The sequence below is a fragment of the Pteropus vampyrus genome, unplaced genomic scaffold (genome assembly GCF_000151845.1).
Source record: "Pteropus vampyrus isolate Shadow unplaced genomic scaffold, Pvam_2.0 Scaffold96, whole genome shotgun sequence".
Classification (NCBI taxonomy): Eukaryota; Metazoa; Chordata; class Mammalia; order Chiroptera; family Pteropodidae; genus Pteropus; species Pteropus vampyrus.
The window spans coordinates 930,910-952,291 of NW_011888877.1; the positions used below are offsets into that span (position 1 = coordinate 930,910).

Genomic DNA, 21,382 nt, shown 5'->3' on the forward strand with positions numbered 1-21,382 from the left:
TAGCCTCAAACAAGTAGATTCAATACAGGGCAATGAGGTACTAGTGATTGACCTGGTGACACTGTCCTTTACATTGTTTATTGTAATGTTCTCTTTCTATTTACACATTTATTTTCAAATATCATGGTAACAGGAAGAGGAAAAGACTCCTTTCAATTTTCCATAGCTTGCAACTTCAGCTTTCAACGTCAGTTAAATTGGTTTACTACGGGTATTTAAACCATTTGGGGAGATGTATAATTAGCAAACCTAAACATTTACTGAGAAATTGGTCTTAATTCCTTGATTTAAAATGCAAAATAAAATTTCTTTACCTGAAGAGAAGGGTCAAATTATATTTCCTTTTTTGGTCATTTATATCCTTTTCCTATATTTCTAAACAGGAAAATAATCTCCTCTTTTTTTTTTTCTTAGCTCAACATTTTTTTTGTTTTTTTTTACCATATTATAAGCAAAACTTCCAAATTTCTAAGAATAGTTATTTATAACATCTCCATTTTCAAATAAACCTCATGCAATCTCAATTGAAAGATCTCACTAATGGGGAAGGATCCATTTGGACCTAAACTAGTAAAGCCTCAGATCATGATAATTTAGTTTTAATATCACTAATTCAAATTTATTTTTATATGAGTATATGTATTGACTTTGAACTTAAAACATTTTAGAAACATCTATGCTGTTGCCTGAATAAAGTTTTGATATATTTTTCTTACTCTTTGGTGTGCCAAGTTTCATATCATTGTGTGTGGTATGTGTATGAAAAAAGTTGCTTCTTTGTCAGATAAAAGGAATCACAGCAATGTTGGCTATATGCTTCTGGAACATTGCCAATTTCTTAGCAAGTTCAATACCACTCAGAAAACTTGGGAAGTTATATAATCCTCTCTCTCTTACTTGCAAATAAATGAAAAGATTATTCCTTCACATGACTTGTAAGTAGAATTTTACATTATTAAAATGACAAAAGAGGAATTTTTATAACACGAAGTGGACTAAGATTCATTTGCTGACTAACTTCTCAAGTATCTTATATGTAAAAAGTTATAAATTAAATTTATCTCTATACTATTGGCCTTTTATAGAGTATAACCAAGTTTATAGAGTGTATTGAGAATCATAAAATCACGAAAGAAAAATAAACTAAATTATTTATGTTTTAAACTAGCAATCAGCATTTACCATTGCCAGGGGCTACTTATATTGAATATATTCTAGAGGTGAAAAAGTGAGATTCTAAAAGTTACCAATTTAAGATCAAACCACTAGTGAGTGACAGCACCGAATGCAGATCCAGGTCAGTCTGTCTGTGGAGTCCATGATATTTCCTCTTATGCATATGTCTTGGTCTGAAAAACAAACAAACAAACAAGCAAACTAGCATATGCAGACAAAATATTCACTTGCTGAGAGAAGACATATATTTATTTTCTTGTCTCACTTTATTTATTTTTTCCTAGATTAGGAAGTTGGGCTAGTATCTATTCTTAGTCTTTGTATTTACTTCGCTCCCCAACTTATCTGATCCCGAACACCCCAATGGAAAAATGAGGAGATCATGCCTCCTTTTCTTTCGTTGGGTACATGGAAGAGATTCGATGTGGTCGATCTTTTGAAAACTCTTCATTTCAGGAGTGAAGAAAATCTCCTAGGCGCTTTAAAAATAAGTAAAAGGAAAAAGAGAAAAGGAAGGAAAGGAAATATAATGCTTTAGTCAATCACGTTACTAGGATTGTTTAAAAAATATAGTCCACTGAAAGCCTTTTCTAGGCCTAACAGCCAATTTCACTTCTTTTACAGTTGAAGGCAGTGAAAGCTTATGGAAAAAAGATCCATTGACTAGCATTTCCTACCAGATAAACTCCAAATCTGCTTTAACGTGGCACCAGGCGAGAAGGAGCTGCCAGCAACAGAATGCTGATCTCTTGAGCATCACAGAGATACATGAGCAAACATACCTGACAGGTAATGATATGAAAAAGTTGTCAGGAAGATCATGATTATTTTCTTTCTATATAGTTCAATGTAAGCGCAGACAGCGCGAGTGATTGTAGACATCATGATGGAGTCAGTCCCTGAGCAGGCTTTGCAGAGGGTGTGACAACTCTGCACCCTGAAAAAGACATCTGGGATGGCAAATAGGTTTGATCTCATGAGCCTGCTTTGTTCTGTCGGTTGTGATAGTCTCTAGAACCTGTGCTGAAATGGATTCTGAGGATTAATCTGGGTTCAGAATAAAAGATGCCACAATTGATTAGCGATGTTGTTTTTGGACACAAGGCAGGGATACCATGCTGGTCAAGTGTTCCAGCTGTGACCTGAAACCAAAGATCTTCCATTAGCGTGACAGAGTTCAAAATAACGAAATGCTGCCACCACAAGCAGGGACAAGTCAAGAGCTGCTCTGAAACTCTGAGACCTTTTTGTCTCCTGTCTCTGGAACTCTCAGACCTTCAAATCTTATTGACACTCTTTCCACAGTGTACTGTTTGTTTTTTAAGCTCTTGTTCTTGTAAAATTGTAAAGATTAAAAGAGCTGATGTTTGCTCAAAGTGAGAGTATTTGTTTTAGCTTCTAAAATCCACACTTGGGGAACAGAGATTGGGAGCAGGAATGAGCGGGGGAGAAAAAGCATCCCCAATTCTCCACTCCAGAGTGCCCTTCCTCCCTCCAGGTCGCCCTGACATTGCTTCCATATCTCTGATCTTGAGACTACCATGTTTGAAAACTCTTACTGGCTTCTTGTTTCCTACCAAATTATTCACAAAACACTTCTGCCTGACATTCAAAGGCTGTCATGTGTCCACTGACAACTGCTCCCCTTCGTGCATCGTGCAGTCTTGACAAAAGAAAGATTTTAGGTTCCTCATTCATATTTCATTCTTTCTCACCTCCACACCCTCTCGCATGTCATTTTACTTGTACCTGGAAGTCCCAAAATATTATACAGTCAAAATGCAATTCTTCTCTGTTTGCATATGCATTTCTGTCATTTGTTTACCACTTTTATAATAATAGTTACATATATGTCTCATGTTCCCTACAAGGCCATTATTCATTCATTCATTCATTCATTCATTCAGGAATCTGCATGTTATCAACCTTCTGGGTGATTCTAGGACAAGTTTCAGAGACCACGCTTAGTACCTGCTATGTCAGCAATGCCTGCAAACTCCATCTGACTAGACACTAGCACAGAGTGCAGGAGTAAAGAGCATAAATTCTAGAGCCTGGGTCCTGATGCTGGGAAGCTTGGGGACAATGGAGAAGGAGTCACCTGAGACTTCTATGCCTCAGTGACTTCACCTGTTAAAGGAGAGAGTGCGTGTCAACCAACACAAGGGACAGAGCTTGTCCCCCAGCTTTGCCTTCCTTTCTAGGGTTTCACTCTCTCCAACTCTTTTCAGAAAATCCTTTTTATCAGCTGGAACATATTTCTCCCCATAAGTTATTTCATTTTTCAGTCGAATTTGGAGATTATTAGTGCATTCTATGTGGTGGGAAAATGTGACATACGTTTATTGAACACAACCTTGTGGAACGCATGAAACATTAACTGGGTAAGAAGTGTTTTTCTACTCCTAGTCAATTTCCGAGAACTAAATCGTGAACTGCTTGACTTAATGAAATATTTCTTGCCATAGTTGAACACCGAGCTGAACATTTATGAATTTTCTCCTTTCAGGATAGGCAGCAACTCACCATTTTCTGTCAGTTCTTATTAAGGAGACTGACGATGGAAAAGCAACGTGATCTCACTGGGTGCTTTCACAAACTCAGAGATGAAAGTACGCCTCAGGCTGCTCAATTATTCTGTTTTGGTTTTTTTCTTTGCGGGGGGGGGGCGGGGAGCTTTCTAATAATGGGACAAAGTCTCAGAGTGATTAACATTTATAACCGTCTCTAAAAGTAAGAAGAAAGATAAGAAAGCACAGAAAGAAACAAAACTAAATTAAGGAAGAGAAAAGATGATTTAATATAATCCTGGTATTATTGGTACACCCTTGCATGGGTGAGAGAAAAATCTAAGAGAGTCGAAATGGTTTCAACTGACTTTTTTTTTTTTTTTTTTTAAGAAATCTGTTTTGGAGTTGTGTTATCTTGACTCTTAGGAGTTTTACTTTTTTTGTTTTGTTTTGTTTTGTTTTTGTTCATTTCTGGAAGCCAAGGGATAGAACACAGGTTACGTTTTAACTCTCCTCCCTAGCTACAGAGAGGAAAGGGATGACATGGGCAGGACAGTGGCTCTGCCCAGCTCTGGACTCATTTCCGGGCTCCTGACTCCCACTATCGGGGCTCCAGCTGCAGGAAATACTTCCCTAATCAACAGGGCACTGCTGTCATGTCCCCCAGGAGAGCCAGCAAGCCCTAAGAGACACAGGGGCTTAGTTCCCCTCAGATTCTTATTTAAATCTTATCCAGGCCTCCAGAATGTTAGTCAGCACATTTTTAACTGAAACCTGGATAAGAATGACTTCTGGAATGAGATTTATAATATTTCCTGCTTTTCTTTAAGTCAAAAATATCATGCATTTGAGGGGGAAAAACTCTGATGAGGAATTTAAAAAAATTCAACAGAATTTTGGTGTTTTTGGAGGGAAGATATTCATGACATTTGGGGTTTATCGGGATAGATTGGGGAAGAATCTAGAAAATAATAGTGTGAGAATGGGGCTTCTGATCTAGACCATTTTGGGAAATATGCTACTAAAATGAAAAAAAGCACCCACAAATAGTTATATTTTTTAAGATAAGATTTCTTAGATGTGAGGATTTTAAGAAGTAAATACCTTTTCTTTAAAATGTGTGAGCTTGTTTTATAACTCTGAGATCAAATTACCTGTTATTTATTGAACAGCTGCTATGTGCCAGACATAGCTTTATTTCTAAAGCTCACACCCACCACCTAAATGAATATTATTGTTCTCATTTAATAGATGAGATAGATATCGGAGTAGGAGGGAGAAGTTAAAAACTTGTCTAAAGCTTCATTGTTTAAAGAAAATAGCTTAACTGGAATTCAGTGCTGTCTTTCCATTTCGGTTTGCCTGGGTCTCACTCACAAAACAAGCAAGGATCTGGGGATCCCCATAGCACTAAAGAGAACCTTTAATTAAGACGTCGACAGCTCCTCGCTTCAGTAAATTTATTCTAATCTGGTAATCTGATTTCACATTCTCCACGGGGCTAACTGCTTTTGCCCAGCAGCACATGCTCATGTCACCCACAGTCATTTTTCATCCTAACTTCTGTTTCTAACCTCGAAAATGTTGGGACACTCACTATTCAATCCTCAATTTCTGAATCAGATTTATAACTACATACGTGCAGGATCAGGATTTACAGAACTGAAATAAAATATAGGATGTGAAATTTAGCTTGTTTCTCTGATTGTTTTTGCGTTTCCTTTGGTGCTGGCTGGAAAATAAATTGGACTTCAATATAGAAAAAGAAACCAGACCAGTATAATACTGGACGTGATTGCATCCTCTATTATAACTAAGTTAAAAAGTAGGTATATAACCATTTCAGACAATACATGCAGAACAATGGAGAAATAAAATATTTAGCATGTGGCATTGATATTGTCTATAGTAATATTGAAAAAATTAATCTCATAAAATTACAAAAGCACAAAAGAAGAAAAAAACATGGCTGATGCTCATCTGCGTTAAGTGATATATTTAACACAAAGTATAAATTTGTTTTGAAATCACAATTTTTGCCAACCCTACTTCAACATATAACAACAACAACAACAACAACAACAACAATAATAATAAACGCAGCAATAGCTTACGTTTATTGGGCACGTACTATGTGTTAGGCTCTGTTTTTATAATTAATTTCATTCTTTAAAACTAGCCTAGAAGTACCCACAGCAGATGAGGAATGTCAAAGGATGGATATTTCCCTTCAAGAGCCCTGAATTCTGAATTTGATTTCACTGTCGTTTGCTTCTGTTATGTAGGACTAACCAGTTCCTTGACTTCGGGACTCTGGATTGGACTCAACAGTCTGAGTTTCAACAGCGGGTGGCAATGGAGCAGTGGCAGTCCCTTCCGATATTTGAACTGGTTACCAGGTAGAGTGAAGCTTTTGTGTGGTTGAATTCATCTAAATTTGATTTATCTGGAGACCATGGGGACCTTCATCACCTCACGTGTAGATCTCAAAGAGAAGAGTTGGGAGACTTCATCCAATGCAATCTTAGTTTATTAAGAAAGAGTACAATGAACAACAGTTAGTGATGTCTGCCTTGTGTGTGCGAAAGGAAAGGGAGATCTTCCTTGATCAGTTCTGCTGTTTTTTTTCATATGGTTAGACTTCTTTTTTAAAGCCATTGAATGGTTTTTGCATTTGGTATAATTAAAATCTACATTTTCTATGCTATCGACTTATGCTGTTAAAAAAAACAAACAACTTCAGTAAAACAATATTCAAAATAGATGCTGAAACATGAGGAGGAATTTTTACAGGACATATTTTGGTTTAAATTGATTAGATTTTACTACAAAGTATCACCTTGGATGCATGATGGTTACAAGTTTGTCACTAGAGTTTTATAATAGTCTCTGCTCTATTTTCTCCTGGAACATGGGAATTAAACATTGCTGCCAAGGAAAATAAGGTCCCCCTTTTTATAAGTGAAGATTTGATTTGTCCGCCTGCTCACTCAGTCAGATTAAACTGGAGAACACCAGGTGGGGTCAATCAGATCACTAGATAATAATAATAATTTATGAGGGCACTAGAATTTATTCTTTCTCGCTTAATTATTATACAACATTAAGCAGGGCAGGTCATTTTATTTATTACTCCTTTTGGGGATAATGATTTTAATATCTAACCACCTGTATTCTAAGAATTCAGTTAGAAAATATGGAGGTTAACGTTAGTAAAGATAAGAAATGAAATTGGAATATTAATAAGAAAAAGAAATGACCTTCCTTACTAAACCATGTTCCTGAGTAGATGCAATTTTAAATCACTTTCTGAAATAGTATGAGGGTTTCTTCAACCTAAAATTAGAAAGCTTGTGGGATGTTAGAAATTGTTATTGTATAACTTGTTCAATCAGACATTCACTTGAGTACTTATTACCAAGTAATACCTCTATTAAAATACGCTCGTATTTGAAGTGAGGGTATTTTACACAAATGATATAGAAGTATAATTTCAAATATATAACTATGGCGACTATTTAAAGACAACTAACTGATCTATTAAAATTGGTAGTTGTGTTATATTGATAAATAAATCAATATATGGCATGATTTACTTGATAATATATTAATAACCAATAGCTTTAAAATACATTATTGTCTCTTGAAAGTTTCTAGTACTGACACTGATGCCTTACCTGTTAGTTCATTTATATTGTGAATTTGATCATAATATCAACTTATTTTTAAAACATCTTTATCCTTATCATTAACATGGTTTTTGTGTGTGCCATTCAAACAACTTTCAAAATTTTTTAACACAGGCTTTGTGGAGCAGGTAATATCATTCTCATCTTGCAGGAAGGGAGAGCGAGGTCACAAATAGATCACTTACTTGAGGTCACAAAGCAGAGTCATTAACACAGGGTGGCTGCTCATTCACTTGCCTTCAGGTGTGAGATGGAGCTAGTTTTTAGAGCACTGGATTTAAAATCATATATTAAAGTAATGAAAAAGCATGAGAGATGTGGGCGTGAATGCATGTATCCATTTGCATTAGCAAAGTTGACTATCTGGTTCTTTAATCAGTGTCTGGTAAAAATGGCATGAGGGGTCGGCTGTTAAAACTATTCTTCATAAGCTGAGTTGAAAATCTTGAGACAGTGTCTTAGTTCGAGGCACATTTTATCAGCATTTACCCTGGCATGTTGCAGCTTCCAGGGTCCCTTTCCTTGCCTCGTTCCTCTCCATTATCTTTCTTTCCTGTCACCTCTTTCTAATTGGAGAAAGTTTCCTCATGTTCAGAACCTCTCAGTTTCTGATCCTCACGGTTAGCTTGACTTAGTTTTCTTGACAGGCATTGACAGCGTTCATTCGGGCTGGTTTGGAACAGCATGCGTTCGTCCATTAGGTATCTATCTCTCTATTATATGTGACGTAACCCCATGCAAAGATTGTTCAGGCTTTGAGGTCTAGCTTTATTATTTGATATTGTGGGGGGAAAAAAAAGGTTATTTCAAAGAAGTAAATTTGTATATTCAACATTTGAGGCATTAAAATGATCCTACAAGAAAATAGACACCCAGTATGGCTTTTATTCTGTATTCAGTAAATATTTGTGAATCTGTGGCAAAAGCCAGAATGGGAATCCATTAAATCTCAAGGATGAAGACATGAGGCTGAGGGGGCTATCTCCTTGGAATACTTATGATAGTCTCACTTTAATTTTTTTCTTTTCCCCAAAGGAAGTCCATCAGCAGAACCTGGAAAAAGCTGTGTGTCACTAAATCCTGGGAAAAATGCGAAATGGGAAAATGTGGAATGTGTTCAGAGACTAGGCTACATTTGTAAAAAGGGCAACACAACTTTGAATTCTTTTGTTATTCCCTCAGGTAAGTGTTCTATTTGATCTGAATTGTATAACATGTTAATTTAAAGGTAAAATTATGGCTTAGTCATAACCATATGAAATGACAGGTTTTTGTGGATAACTTATAGAGTAAGCATAATGATATTCCTATAAAATTTCTTTTTGTTGTTGGTTACTACTCCTGGTTGCTAACATCTCCTGAGTCTACTATGGTGTTCTGCCATGTGCAAAACCTTTGACAGAACATAAATAAGAATTTTATCTTCATAGCAGCCCTATGAGGGAGGTATTATTATTCACACATTCTAGATGAGGAGAGAGATATTCAGAGGGTAGATAAAGCTTACACATATGACGGAATTGGAATCCAAGCTAGGAAAGAAATATTTTAAAAGGTTTATTATTATTATTTTTTAATGTCCCTACTATTTAGAGGTCTGGGTTCCAATGCTATTCAAGTTAACATCGTACACTGAAGTCTTCATGAAAATAGAATAAACATTCCAAAAATAGTAACTAAATTTTATGTATAGGCTAGACCCAAGTAAAAAATTTCAATTATGCTCTCTGTTATATTATTACAGAAGAATTAAACTACTAAGGCAAGAATGCATCATTTCTACAAATTGGTAAAAAGTGAATAAACTATATTTTTTGTCTGTTTAATAGTGGCACACTCTACATATTCTTTACTTTTTCACTAAATAACAATTTTGGACATCATTCCATATAGTACATAAATAGCTTCTGTGTTCATTTTTGTGGCTGCACCATAGCCATTGCAGAGAGAGACTCTATATTTTTTTTGATGAGTCCTCTATTAATGGACCTTCAGCTTGCTTCCAATTTTTTATTATTATAAATAATCCTACAGTGAATAACTTTATAAAGAAGTCATTTCACATAGATGTTCTTCCCTAGAAGCGGAGTTGCCGGATCAAAGAGTAGGTGTGTTTACGATTTTAATAGCTACAGATGTGGACAGATCTCCAACGGATAGAGATGCTGCTGCTAGTTATGAGGTCTGATCGTACTTTACGGGGTCACCATCATGAGTGTGGGCAAGCCTCAGGGAGCCCGCTGCCATGCTTGCATTTCATCTCCTCTGTCCCTCCCACAGGGGACGTGGTATATTTGTTCACAGTGAAGCACTCAGTGAGCTATTCTGTTTCTTTGCTGTGCCTCACCTTGCTTCACTCGTTACCAGTTTCTGAATTTCTCTATACTTCTTGGATTAACCATTCGATCTTATCTATTCATTCAGATTAGCCAGAGCTTGAAAAAGCATATCAGAGATCAAACTATACAGCACACATAACTGGTGACCCCTTGGGCAAGAATTCCACGTCAGACCCAGTTGGTTCTTGCAGTGCTGCCCCGTCTGTCCCTAATGCCTGGGTCCCGAGAGCTGCACTGTGCAGTTCAGTAGCCACTGTCATGCACACAGGTGGCCAGTAAGTACATGAAACATGGCTGGTTCCAACTGAGATGTGCTTTAAGAGTAAAATGCATACTGGATCTCGAAGGCTTACCAGGAAAAAAATAAAATCTTTTATTCATTCATTCATTCATTCATTCATACATACATTCATTCATTTATTTATTTTTACTGATTACATGTTGAAATGATATTTTGGATATGTTAGGTTAAATAACATACCTTACTACAATTAAATTTACCTGTTTCTTTTTACTTTAAGATGGCAACAAGGAAATTTAAAAGTTTAAATGTATGTGGCTCACGTTTGTGGCTTGCGCTATCTTTCTATTGGACCGTGCTGCTCTCGAGCAATAAGCAGCTTTGTGTGGCTGCCACAGGGAGGTCCCCGTCACTGGTTGTTTTCGTATGCAAAAATATTCTTGAAGTTCATCTGTTCAGTTTTCCAAGTCCTGAGAATTTGCTGACATTATTTTCAGGTTCCTAGGCAGCAAGATTGAAAAATCCCACCAGAGGGCTCCAGAGGTTTATACAAATGTCTTTTTCCGTTCCTTCCCTTCCCTTCTCTCTCTCCCCGCCCCTTCTTTCTTTCCCTCTTTCCTTCCTTCCTTCCTTCTTTTCTTCTTTCCTTTTTTTTTGGTAGCCGCTGGAAGTGTAGAGAATCTAAATTGTATTGAAGGAATAACATTTTTTTAAATATGCATTTTTATTACAAAAATACTATGTTTGATTATAATAAAAATGCATATTTTTAATCATGACTGTCTGTTAACTTGAATGACTACTGTGCACAGAATCCTGGGCTTAAACAAAGATGGTGTAGATAGTTCCAGCCTTTAAGGGAAAATGGGACTGAAGTACCCTGTATTGAACATTTACTAAAGCAGCACAGTTGAGAACATTTAATATCAAATTTAAATGTATAAAATGACATTCATTGGGTAATATAGTCCTTCTTAAGCAAGGTATGTTGCCAAATTGCTGTTTGAAATAGTATCCATAAAATGGTAATAATAAGCTACAGTGTAGGCAATATAACTTTAATTCTTTTTCTCAACCAACATTCATTACACATACCATGTGCCAGGCCCGATGCCTGTTCTAGGGTCTCCAGGGATGAATATGGTGAATCTCTGCTTCCAATGTCATCACTCTCAATTTCCCCGGCTCATTACCATTATAGCATATTTTTGTAATGTATAATTGAGGTTATGAAATTTGACCGTAGCTATTAGTAGCAGTAACTAGGATACTGGCCACTATTACTGATTTGATTTAATAATAATCGTGTGGCAGCTGTAATTTCCAGTCACATTATCTCAAATGTTTTTTAGTTCAGAACACAGTGAAGATGGGTATATAATATTAGTATTAATGTTATTTAAAATGCTTTACATATATAAATACTTTGGTTCTGGTGGCAAATTCAGGTTTTGCCTGAAACACTTCTGCATCTAATCTCTGCAATTTGCACAATATCATATGTTATCTCTTGGGAGTAAGTCAATGGTAATGGGTCAGTTCCGAGGGGCAGGTGGCAGTTCACACCGCTAAGGTTTCAGAGGCTCCTTGGTGGCCTTGCTGCCCCCACCCCACTTATTCTAGTCCTTGTTTCAATATCTCTTTCTCTTGCTTGCCTAATGGGTCTTGTTCCTCCTCTGAGGAATGACTGTTTCCCTGATGTCCGCAGAACTGAGGGGAATTGAAATCCTCTAAGGGATGTGTCACATGTCAAACTTTGTGTCTCCGGCATTTACATAACATACTTAGTACAGGTTTACTGATGACAAAATGCAGGTGACATGAGACAATCTATTTGCCCTATTAGGAATAATTTTTTTTAAAGAAGTTTCCCTAGTTTTATTTTAAGATGAAAGATGGGTTCATATACTCTGTAGTCTGAAAGCAAACACGATCTCGTTTATCTTTTGTACCTATGTATGCCAAAAAAAGAAAAACAAACATTCCCTTTATTGCATATAACGATGAACCGTTTTGTATATAGAATGATAAAAATGTTACAATTAAAAAAATACAAAACACTTCTTTTTACATGTTTTCCAAACTTTTTTTTTTTTTTTTTTTTTTTTAGAAAGTGATGTGCCGACTAACTGTCCGAGTCAGTGGTGGCCGTACACAGGTAACTGTTACAAAATTCACCGAGAGAAGAAAATCCAAAGAGATGCCTTGATGGCATGCAGGAAGGAAGGTGGCGACCTCGCAAGTATCCACACCATTGAGGAGTTTGACTTCATTATCTCCCAGCTGGGATATGGTACGCACTGACCCCGGTAACATGCTTGACCTGAGTCTTCCCCACTCTTTGCCATCCCCAGGAAAATTCATCATAATTGTTAAACCGAATAAGTTTGAATCAATAATTCCATCATCGATTTCATTAATTGAATAATAAATTATTAATCATGCCTACCATGTAAACATCGTGTAGTACCCTAAAGAATTTTTATCCCTAGGAGATCATTTGTTTTCCTTTTCCTATGTCATTAATTAATGGATAGTTTTAAAAATATTATTTTTCTGCGTATAATCTGGATTCAGAGCAGTCTAACCTTAAACATGTCAATGTCAATAGCGTTTCGTTTTTTTGTAATTATTCGTGTGTGTGTGTGTGTGTGTGTGTATATATTTTCTTTTCTAAGGTCTATATTTTACTTCACAAGAAAGGTCTGAAACTGAACCATCACATACTTTGGATTTTATTTTCTTTATTAAGCCTAGATGCTGCCGCTAGAATGGTGAGCAGCGAAAGAAAGTATTTAGATGTGGGCCTCAACCTCTTAAAGAAATGTATGTCTCCATTTTAGGTACATGATTTAAGAAATATATAGAATAGTAACTAAAATACCGTTAAGTCTTCAAAATTGAAAAAAAGCTTATTAAAAAAAAAAGTGGGTAAAAGGAGCTGGGGATGCTTATCCTGAAAGAGAAGTGAGGAAAAACCTAATGATAATGGGCCCTCTGCAGTGCTTGCTGATTAAATGATTATCATTTTCTGCTTCCATGGATGAGACTTGAATAGCTTGCAGCTGTTCATTTCCAGCAAGCAAAACAAGAGGAAATGGATGGTGGTGATGGTGGGGACTGCTTCCTGACGCGTACTGCCTGACAGTTGACGGGAGTGGGGGTAGGGAGGAGGGAAAAGTAATTGACGAAGAGATGAGAAAATTAGAGTAGCTTCGGAAAAAGATTTAAAAGATCCCCAAACACTACTACTCCTGGCACCTGTGTCAAATGGACTCTCTGCTTTACCTCGCTGAGTTTTGTAGGGCATGGAAATAGACTGCCACAGCTTGCGAACGGTTTCTTGATTATTCTATGTTTACCCATCCTGGACAGTTCAGACTAGACAATGATAATGTAATCAGAACGGATATATCTGGATATTATCATGACGTGCAAGTCATGATACTTAGAGTAGGTGGTAAAGTTCGCATGTGAATGAGTGGGAAACAGATTCGTTAAGATGCTCGAGGGATAATATGCAAATTTTGTTCCACTTTATGTAATATAATATAGTAAGAAGAGAACTTTATATGTTTATTGCTATGGTTATTTTGGGAAGTTGGATGACAAAGGTTGCTTTTAAACTTAGCTTGAAAATTAGGGAATTTTCATTCTGTAAACATTCCTTTTTTATTATTGATAAAGATTTATTTAAAACAATAAAAATAATATTGATAAAGGTAAAGAAAAAATACCAAATTAAAATTATTATTTCTAAATCCAAAGCCTACAAAATCTTTTTTTTTTTTACCTAGCTGAGATACCTTTTATGTTAATCATGGAAATACAGTAGATAAATTGGGACCTGTCCACATAAATTATGACTACATTGACAAAGATAGTTTCCACGACTGATTTATAAAAATCAGCCTAACAATTTTACACTCACATCTTACATATTTCTGTGGGATCAAGACTGTGCTTAGGAATTACAAAAGGTAGAAGGGGAGAACAGTTTAGTGAGAAAAATGTTTATAGAAAACTCAATACTTTATTCTAATAGTGAGACTCGGGAGTTCGATTTTCATTAGTCTTAAACCTAATCCTTCAGAGGCACAGTAGGTCGTTTTGAAGCCTCTATTGGCTGCTCAGAAAGATCACGATCTGCCAAATTAAGTGAAAGGACCAAGGGTCGTCCTGGCAATGTCATTCATGCTCTGCAGCTCTGGAAACATCTGCTGGGGCTGGCGCTGGGCCAGTCAGGGACTTCTCCAAAAGCAAACTTGAGTGACAACTTTAGGAGGAAGAGACTAAATCGTTTAGGGAAATTCCTATACAGTGGCATTTTCCTCGTTTTCTACTACAACATCATCTTTAAAATCCTTTGGCAAGTAATTTTATTTTACCGCTTAAAGACCATGAACCAGACATTCACGATGGAATTCTCAGGAGTGCAACTGAATAGATATCGAATTGGATATTCTTTCATTTTTTAAATTTTGGAATTCTGTGTTTTCAGGCATGAAATCCTAGGCCTTCTATTTTGTCCCATTTTAGTTATGGTATTTAGAATTCGTAGAATTGTAACTACTGATAAAATCGATAATGCTCTTCATAGAATTTTAAAACTAAATGATCACATTTTATATATAGACCTAGTTGTTTTCGTTTTAACCTCTATTTTTTTTTTTTCTCATATGTCACGGTGAAAATAATTTTGGGTTCATTTATATTTACAGACTAGTAAATAAGTGCCAAATGTCAGGACACAGCCTAATTCCTCAGTTTATGCTTCTTCTCACTGTATAGATCACTTTTACTTTTATTACAGTGATTGAGCTTTAATAGAAATACCTAAAACATTTTTTGTTAATGGCAGTCAGTAAAATAAAAGTGATTTTTAATATTTAGTATTTCAAAACATACACAAATAAGATTTAATAGTAGTCGAATAGATTTATATATAAATTAGCTGCCATGTTACCAACACAGTCAGTGCAGTTGGTATGAAAGGTTATTTCAAACAGAAAAGACACTTCACAAGATAGAAGGTCATGATAGACGCCCCTCAATGTTACTTTTTGCAACTCTCAGGAGACGTCGTTTGCTGTAGCACAACCGAGGAATATGGTCACATTCACAATGTAAAGACTACATTATACAATTAACCTAAAATTGACAAAACGCGTAGTTCTCAGTCTGTAGCATTGAGTAGATCAGATTAACACTCAGTAGGATGGGCTTTTGTGATAGGTATCACGTCGACAGAGTAGAACTGTCGTTCCTAAAGCAGAGGGCCTTCCTTTCCTGATCACTTCCTGATTCTTGGAAAGTGTAAATCACTGTGTAAATCACTTTTGTGTTCTTCTTCTTGTTTAGAGCCAAACGATGAATTATGGATTGGCTTAAATGACATCAAGATTCAAATGTACTTTGAATGGAGTGATGGGACCCCTGTAACATTTACCAAATGGCTTCGTGGAGAACCAAGCCATGAAAACAACAGGCAGGAAGACTGCACTGTGATGAAAGGCAAGGTGAGACACCTTTAATGACTGACCGCTAGCAAGGCCACAGGGAATCTTTCCCACCTATTTCATGTGGTGGTTTAGATCGTTTCTAATCTAGGTTAAATCGTCATAGGTCAAGGTGGAACTAAAACTCAAATTCATCTTCTTGAATCTGAATCTGACGGCTGTCGAGCGAAGTCAAATTTTCAAGAGTCCCAGAAAAGCAACAGACAGAGACTTTGGAGTCCAGGATGAAATTAACCAATAACTAATAATCACATATTGTTCCTGTGCTGGATTCTGGTCTCATGGCCTGCAATCTGTGCTAGGAGAGCTACACTATTTTTTATTTTATTTTATTTTTTAAGGTTACATGGAAGTGCCAAATATGAAAAGATTTCTTCCATACCCTAAATACGACTTTAGCAACTGAAGAATATCATCAGATTATCTTTTGTTGATAGATGATGAGCGTGGTGCTTAAGAAGCAAGGTTTTGATGTGAGAATTCTTTCCTCATTGTAAAATGGGAAAAATAATTGTACTTAGCTCACATGGTGTGTGTAAGGATTAAGTGGGTTTATACAGACAATGTGCACGGTGCTTGCCCCAAACTTGTTCAATAAGTATGAGCTACTACTTTCTTCATCGTAATTGCTTTTATTGCAATTAATTGAAAGCTTAAGTAGAGAGTAGGTGTAAACTATCAAAAGAATAGGCAGAGGTGTGTCCTGGGAAGAGGAAACCAGAAAGCATCATCCATGTCAAGAACCAAAAGGATCGTATGGCTGAAATGCATAGAGGTAGAGAAAGAAAGGTGGGTCCGAACTGTTGCGTTGAGGTTGAGAAAACATGTATTAGCCTGGAAGTGGGGAGACCAGATCTGCCCTTTGTGAGTCTTAATGCGGCAGAAGGAAAGAGAAGCAGACTGCAGTGGGTTGAGACCGAGTGAGAGATGAGGAATTAGAGGTAGACAATGCAGAAATACATTTTCCAAGGTGTTTAGTAGTTAAGGGAAGGAGAAGAGAGGTCGTTTTAACGTGAAATATCTAAGAAAGGGAGAGAGAGGATAGAATTGGAAGCAGAGTGAAAGGTGGAGTCTTAGATCCAGGAGGACACTGAGCAATAGAAGTTGGAAAGGGAGGAGAGGTGCCTAGTTTCAGGTATGTGTTCAAGTTTGGTGTGTTGGGTAAGGGAATTTTTCCTGGATGACTTTACATGTACTTGGTTAACTTGAAAACAGCTGACTGCAGAGGCTGTGTGCAAAACAGCTCTTGGCACCATCTCACTTCCGGGCTTGCAAGCAATTTTAATTTCTCTCTAGATCCCTCTAAATAGTGGCTTGAACAGCTAAGACAACAACACATTGGGACTACAATCTCCTTTAACGTCTTTGTAGCAAGAGACAGATTTGTTGTTTACTTACAAAATGTCAATTTACCTTTGCTTTTCATAGATACTATTGTTTCTTAATAACCTCAAATCTTTGTTTCCCTTTTGGAGACACAATTGCAAGAAAATAGCATCGAAGTCAAACTGATCATCATTAAGTTTTTCCTCTTTGCTTTCTGCAGGATGGGTACTGGGCAGATCGGGCCTGCGAGCATCCGCTTAATTACATCTGTAAGATGAAATCACAAGCCCAAGGCTCAGAAATCGTGGAAGTAGAATCAGGCTGCCAGAAAGTGAGTATAGAATGTACACAATGATTCCAGACCAGCAAATAATATATAATATACTTGGCTTTAATTTTTTCGCTCGTGAAAGTACTCTATTATTTATTGTCGTAGCCAAACGTTTCAACTGTTTAAACATTCAACGGTTTATTGTTAGTGTTTTGTCTCATCGTTCTCCCTAAAGACTTCTTCAGGTGTTCTCAGCAGGTAACATGGAGTATATGTGGTCGGTAGCTCCTTGCAGAATTGTCATGGGAATGGGAGGAAAGAGGACAGGGAATAAAATGATACAGCGAATGAAGCCCGGAGAGAGTAATGAGATTAAGGCAGGTCATGGGTCAAGGGGTCATCTGTGAGTTACTGATCGTCTATGACTCTATGGGTCGCCAAGGACATTTCTGGTAGATGACCTTAAGTTGCAGATAGCAAACGATCCTTAGTTATTTTTATCATTTATGCCATTTCTGATGAGCCTACTTCTGGAGGGGGTTCTTCTCAGTAGATCACTGCAATGGGAGGCAGGAGATACGAACTCTAGCTGGTCGGGGCCAGCTGTCACTCCCTTAAACTGAATAAAGCCATACGCTCCTGCCATGTGACAGCCTCACCTGCATGATGGTTAGTAATACTTCCCTGCAGGTCTTACATTTCTGTGAGGTTAAAGTAAATGATCTCTGTGAAACAATTTCTAAAAGCATAAAGAACTACAAAATCCAGCGTGTACGGTTATTATTCTCTTTGAAGATGAGCTCTGTTGCTCATCTTCTGCTTTTTTTTTTCCTTACTCATGTCTCTTGGATAAAAATAAAGTAGAATCAAATTTTCTTTCCAAGAGTCTCCTGTTGTGATCAAATCATCTTATAACAAACATCAGCGGGTTGAGAATTCATGAAACAATTTAATACTCTACAAAAAAAAAAAAAACCCATAAAGAAACATGGGGGCAGATACAGAAAATCACAGGCTGTTAGAGGAATAAAGGATCCTAATGATGATCAAAATTCCTCTTTCAATTTTTACATTCTGGAAATTTCAGTTAAGAGAGCAATGACTTCCTTAGAGTCATGTAGAGGCAAGACTGGAACACAGTACCCTGTCACCAGGTCACTATGCTTTCATTACTAATTTCAATCCCAGTATACTTATGTATTCTTTGCCTAATCATATGCATATATAGGAGATTATATTATTGTAACTTTCTATAAATGACAAACGACCCTTTAATTTTATTGCAACGAAAGTTATACATTACAACGAAAGTTATACTATACATAATCTATTGATTGTAGATCTGATATAATGCAATTTAATCATTATAATGGTAATAGGAAAATATTTCAATAAGAAAAAGCAACCGTTTGTCAAGTACAGTTATTATGATCTCATTGCTTTTAAAAGATAAATATTATATTCTTAATTAGATAGAAGAGGAAACTGACATTCAGAGACATTAAGTAATTTGGCCAGTTTAAAAGCACCTGCTCTAGGCAGTGACTTCCTCAAAGAGCCGAGAAGACTAGGAAACAAAAATCCACTGACTAGCAAAGGAAAACAATAAGACCGTTTTTTTTCTGGGTCTGGGCACTTAGTGGTGTAGGGGTCTTTTTGAGAATTTAGAACTGTGGGCCTGTTGTCTTACTGTTTGGGATCCAGTTTTCAATTTATTGCTCACCTATGTGGGAAATTTGGAGTTAAGAAATTAACATAAAGTCCTCCTGAGTTGCTAATATTCCAGGATGTCTGACAGGTGCAAATGTAAATTCTCTTTATACAGCAGTCCCCTTTTCCAGGCTGACTAGGAACCCCGCAGATGAGTTGGAAATCCAAAATTATAGAACATACCACTAGGAGCTTTAGATGATGAGATTAGTGTATATGACATCAAAATGAATGTATTTTAAAATACTTATAGAAATGAAAGATGTAATTGAAACCATGAACAGCCACCGAGTTTTATGTAGTGTTTTTATCATGATTCAATTCTAAATATTTTCAATTTCTGTTAAGATTTCTTTGACCTATGATGTGTATGTGTGTGTGTGTGTGTGTGTATCTGTGTGTGTGTGTGTGTTTAGTGATGAGGTTTTAGTGGTAGTGATGATGGTTTTGGTGGTTTTTTAGTTTCTAAATAAATGGGAAGTGCTATTTTAATTTCTCTGCATTGAGATCATATAAGTCTTTATTTTTTGTTGAGATTTCCTTTATGGTCTAGTTCATAGTTTTTATAAATATTCCACGTGATGATCTATGATAATCGGGTTTAGGAGTATATGTGTGCTGACTAGGTAAAATAAAGCAATTATTCAGATAGTCTGTGTTCCTAATATTTTATCTGCTTGACAAAATATTCTTATAATTCTGTAAATTTTTTCATTATATGCTTTGATCAGTGTTACACCTTCATGATGAATCAGTCCTTTATGTAATTTCTTTATTTATAATCATGCTTTTTTTACACCATAAAGTCCATTTTAAATAATATTAATATTGCCACAAAAATTATCTTTTGCTTGGTATTTCTCTAGAACCTCCTTTTCCAACTGATTGCTTTTAATATTCTATGTCATTATATTATAGAGCTTTAAGAATATAATGACATAGAATGATTAAAAGCAATCAGTTGGAAAAGGTTTCCTTAAATAATTTCCTTAAATGCATATATATTTAAAATTTTAAATGCATATATATACATATATATAAATATATTTAAAATTTTAATCTTATTTAAGGCACTCTGGCTTTTAATGGGCAAACATGAGTTTAGATTTGTTTTGCCTACTGATATATTTGGATTAATGTCTACCATTTATTTTGCACTTTATTTTGTTTATCATTCTGTTTTCTTTTTTTCTCATTTGCTGCAGTCCACTGGTTCAATATCTTTATGTCGTTTTTCTCCTCCACACTTTAGGGAATTATACATTCTACTTCTGTTTTTTAAATGATTAACCTTGTTTTTAACATGCATTCCTGACTTGAAGTTAATCACTCTCTCTGCTTCCTGAACAAAATGGAGATTACTATTCCACATTAGACATTAAAAAAAAATAATGTTAGACTCATAATAAGTGGAAAAAAAGAGTACAGAGAATTCCCCTTTATCATCTACTCTGCTTCCTCCAGCAATAACATCTTATCTAACTAGAGTACATTATCTCAACCAGGTAATTGACATGGGTACAATATCAGTAACTAAACTACAGATCTTATTCATATTCCATTCTTTAACTTACCACCCCAAAATTGTTATTTTTGCTATTTGTACAGGCAATTAGACCTGGATTACTAAGACATTTATTGACTTCTTTGCTCAGCGTACACTTACTTGTAGCTCACTCATTCCTCCTGACTTAAAAATCTTCCTCGCCAAAGTAAATCTTTGAGCAGTTCTTTCACTGGTAGTCTAGGAGAGGAAAACTGTCTTGTCCTTAAAAATGTCTTGAATTTATCCTCATCCTGCATAATAATTTAGGTAGATCATTTCAGAATTCCAGATTGACAGCTGTTTTCTGAAAGTACTATGTATTATGTCATTTTCTCCTGGCTTTTAATTTAGCCATTAAAATTCCTGTTATTAGAGTAATCCTTCTTTTTTTAAAATGGATCCTCTATATTTTCTCTCTGATTGATTTTAAGATCTTCTCATTGTCTTTGTCATTCTGCAGGCTTAGTACAATGTGTTGAGAGTCGGATTGGTTTTATTGGTTCCGTCTGGTACTCAATATGCCTCTTCGTTTTGAGGACTAGTATCTTTCAATTCTTAAAAATTATAAGTCAATAATTTGGTGTTTCTAAAATTTATCTCAGATGGATGCTCTCATTCTATTTTCAATCAACATGTTTTTGTAACCTCCTTTCATATTTTCATTCCTCTGCTACATTCATCAGTTTACTAATCTCTCTGAAACCTTACTTTCTACATTTAATCTGGCCATTAAGTTTTTAACCTTATATTTTTCTTTTCTTGAAATTCTGGGTTTTTTTTGTGTGTGTGTGTTAATACCCTCTTGTTCATAGCATTTTGAGTTTTCATTACTGATTCTATTTCTTCTTTTGTCATTTAAACAATCTCAAATGTACTGATTTTTATATTTCCCAGATTGTTTTATTATGTCATATTGTTAACTCTCACTTAAAATAAGGCTTTTTTTTCATATGGTTTATAAATTTTGATTGCAAATTAGTTCCCTCCCTATCCCCACCCCAACCCTCAAATGTCATACACTTACATGACCTCTGTTGTGGAAATATATCTGTTGG

The 21,382-nt window shown here is 35.9% G+C and overlaps 1 protein-coding gene across 1 annotated transcript in view; it reads left to right on the forward strand.

The window, feature by feature from the left end:
* MRC1 (mannose receptor C-type 1) overlaps positions 1 to 21,382 on the forward strand; it is an 82,631-nt gene that overhangs the window by 18,534 nt on the left and 42,715 nt on the right. Inside the window, exons 5-11 of the mRNA XM_011364416.2 lie at positions 1,801 to 1,965; positions 5,972 to 6,085; positions 8,411 to 8,557; positions 12,066 to 12,248; positions 15,317 to 15,474; positions 17,021 to 17,131; positions 17,307 to 17,329. Coding sequence (XP_011362718.1) covers positions 1,801 to 1,965; positions 5,972 to 6,085; positions 8,411 to 8,557; positions 12,066 to 12,248; positions 15,317 to 15,474; positions 17,021 to 17,131; positions 17,307 to 17,329 — 901 coding nt within the window. The remainder of the gene's footprint in view (positions 1 to 1,800; positions 1,966 to 5,971; positions 6,086 to 8,410; positions 8,558 to 12,065; positions 12,249 to 15,316; positions 15,475 to 17,020; positions 17,132 to 17,306; positions 17,330 to 21,382) is intronic.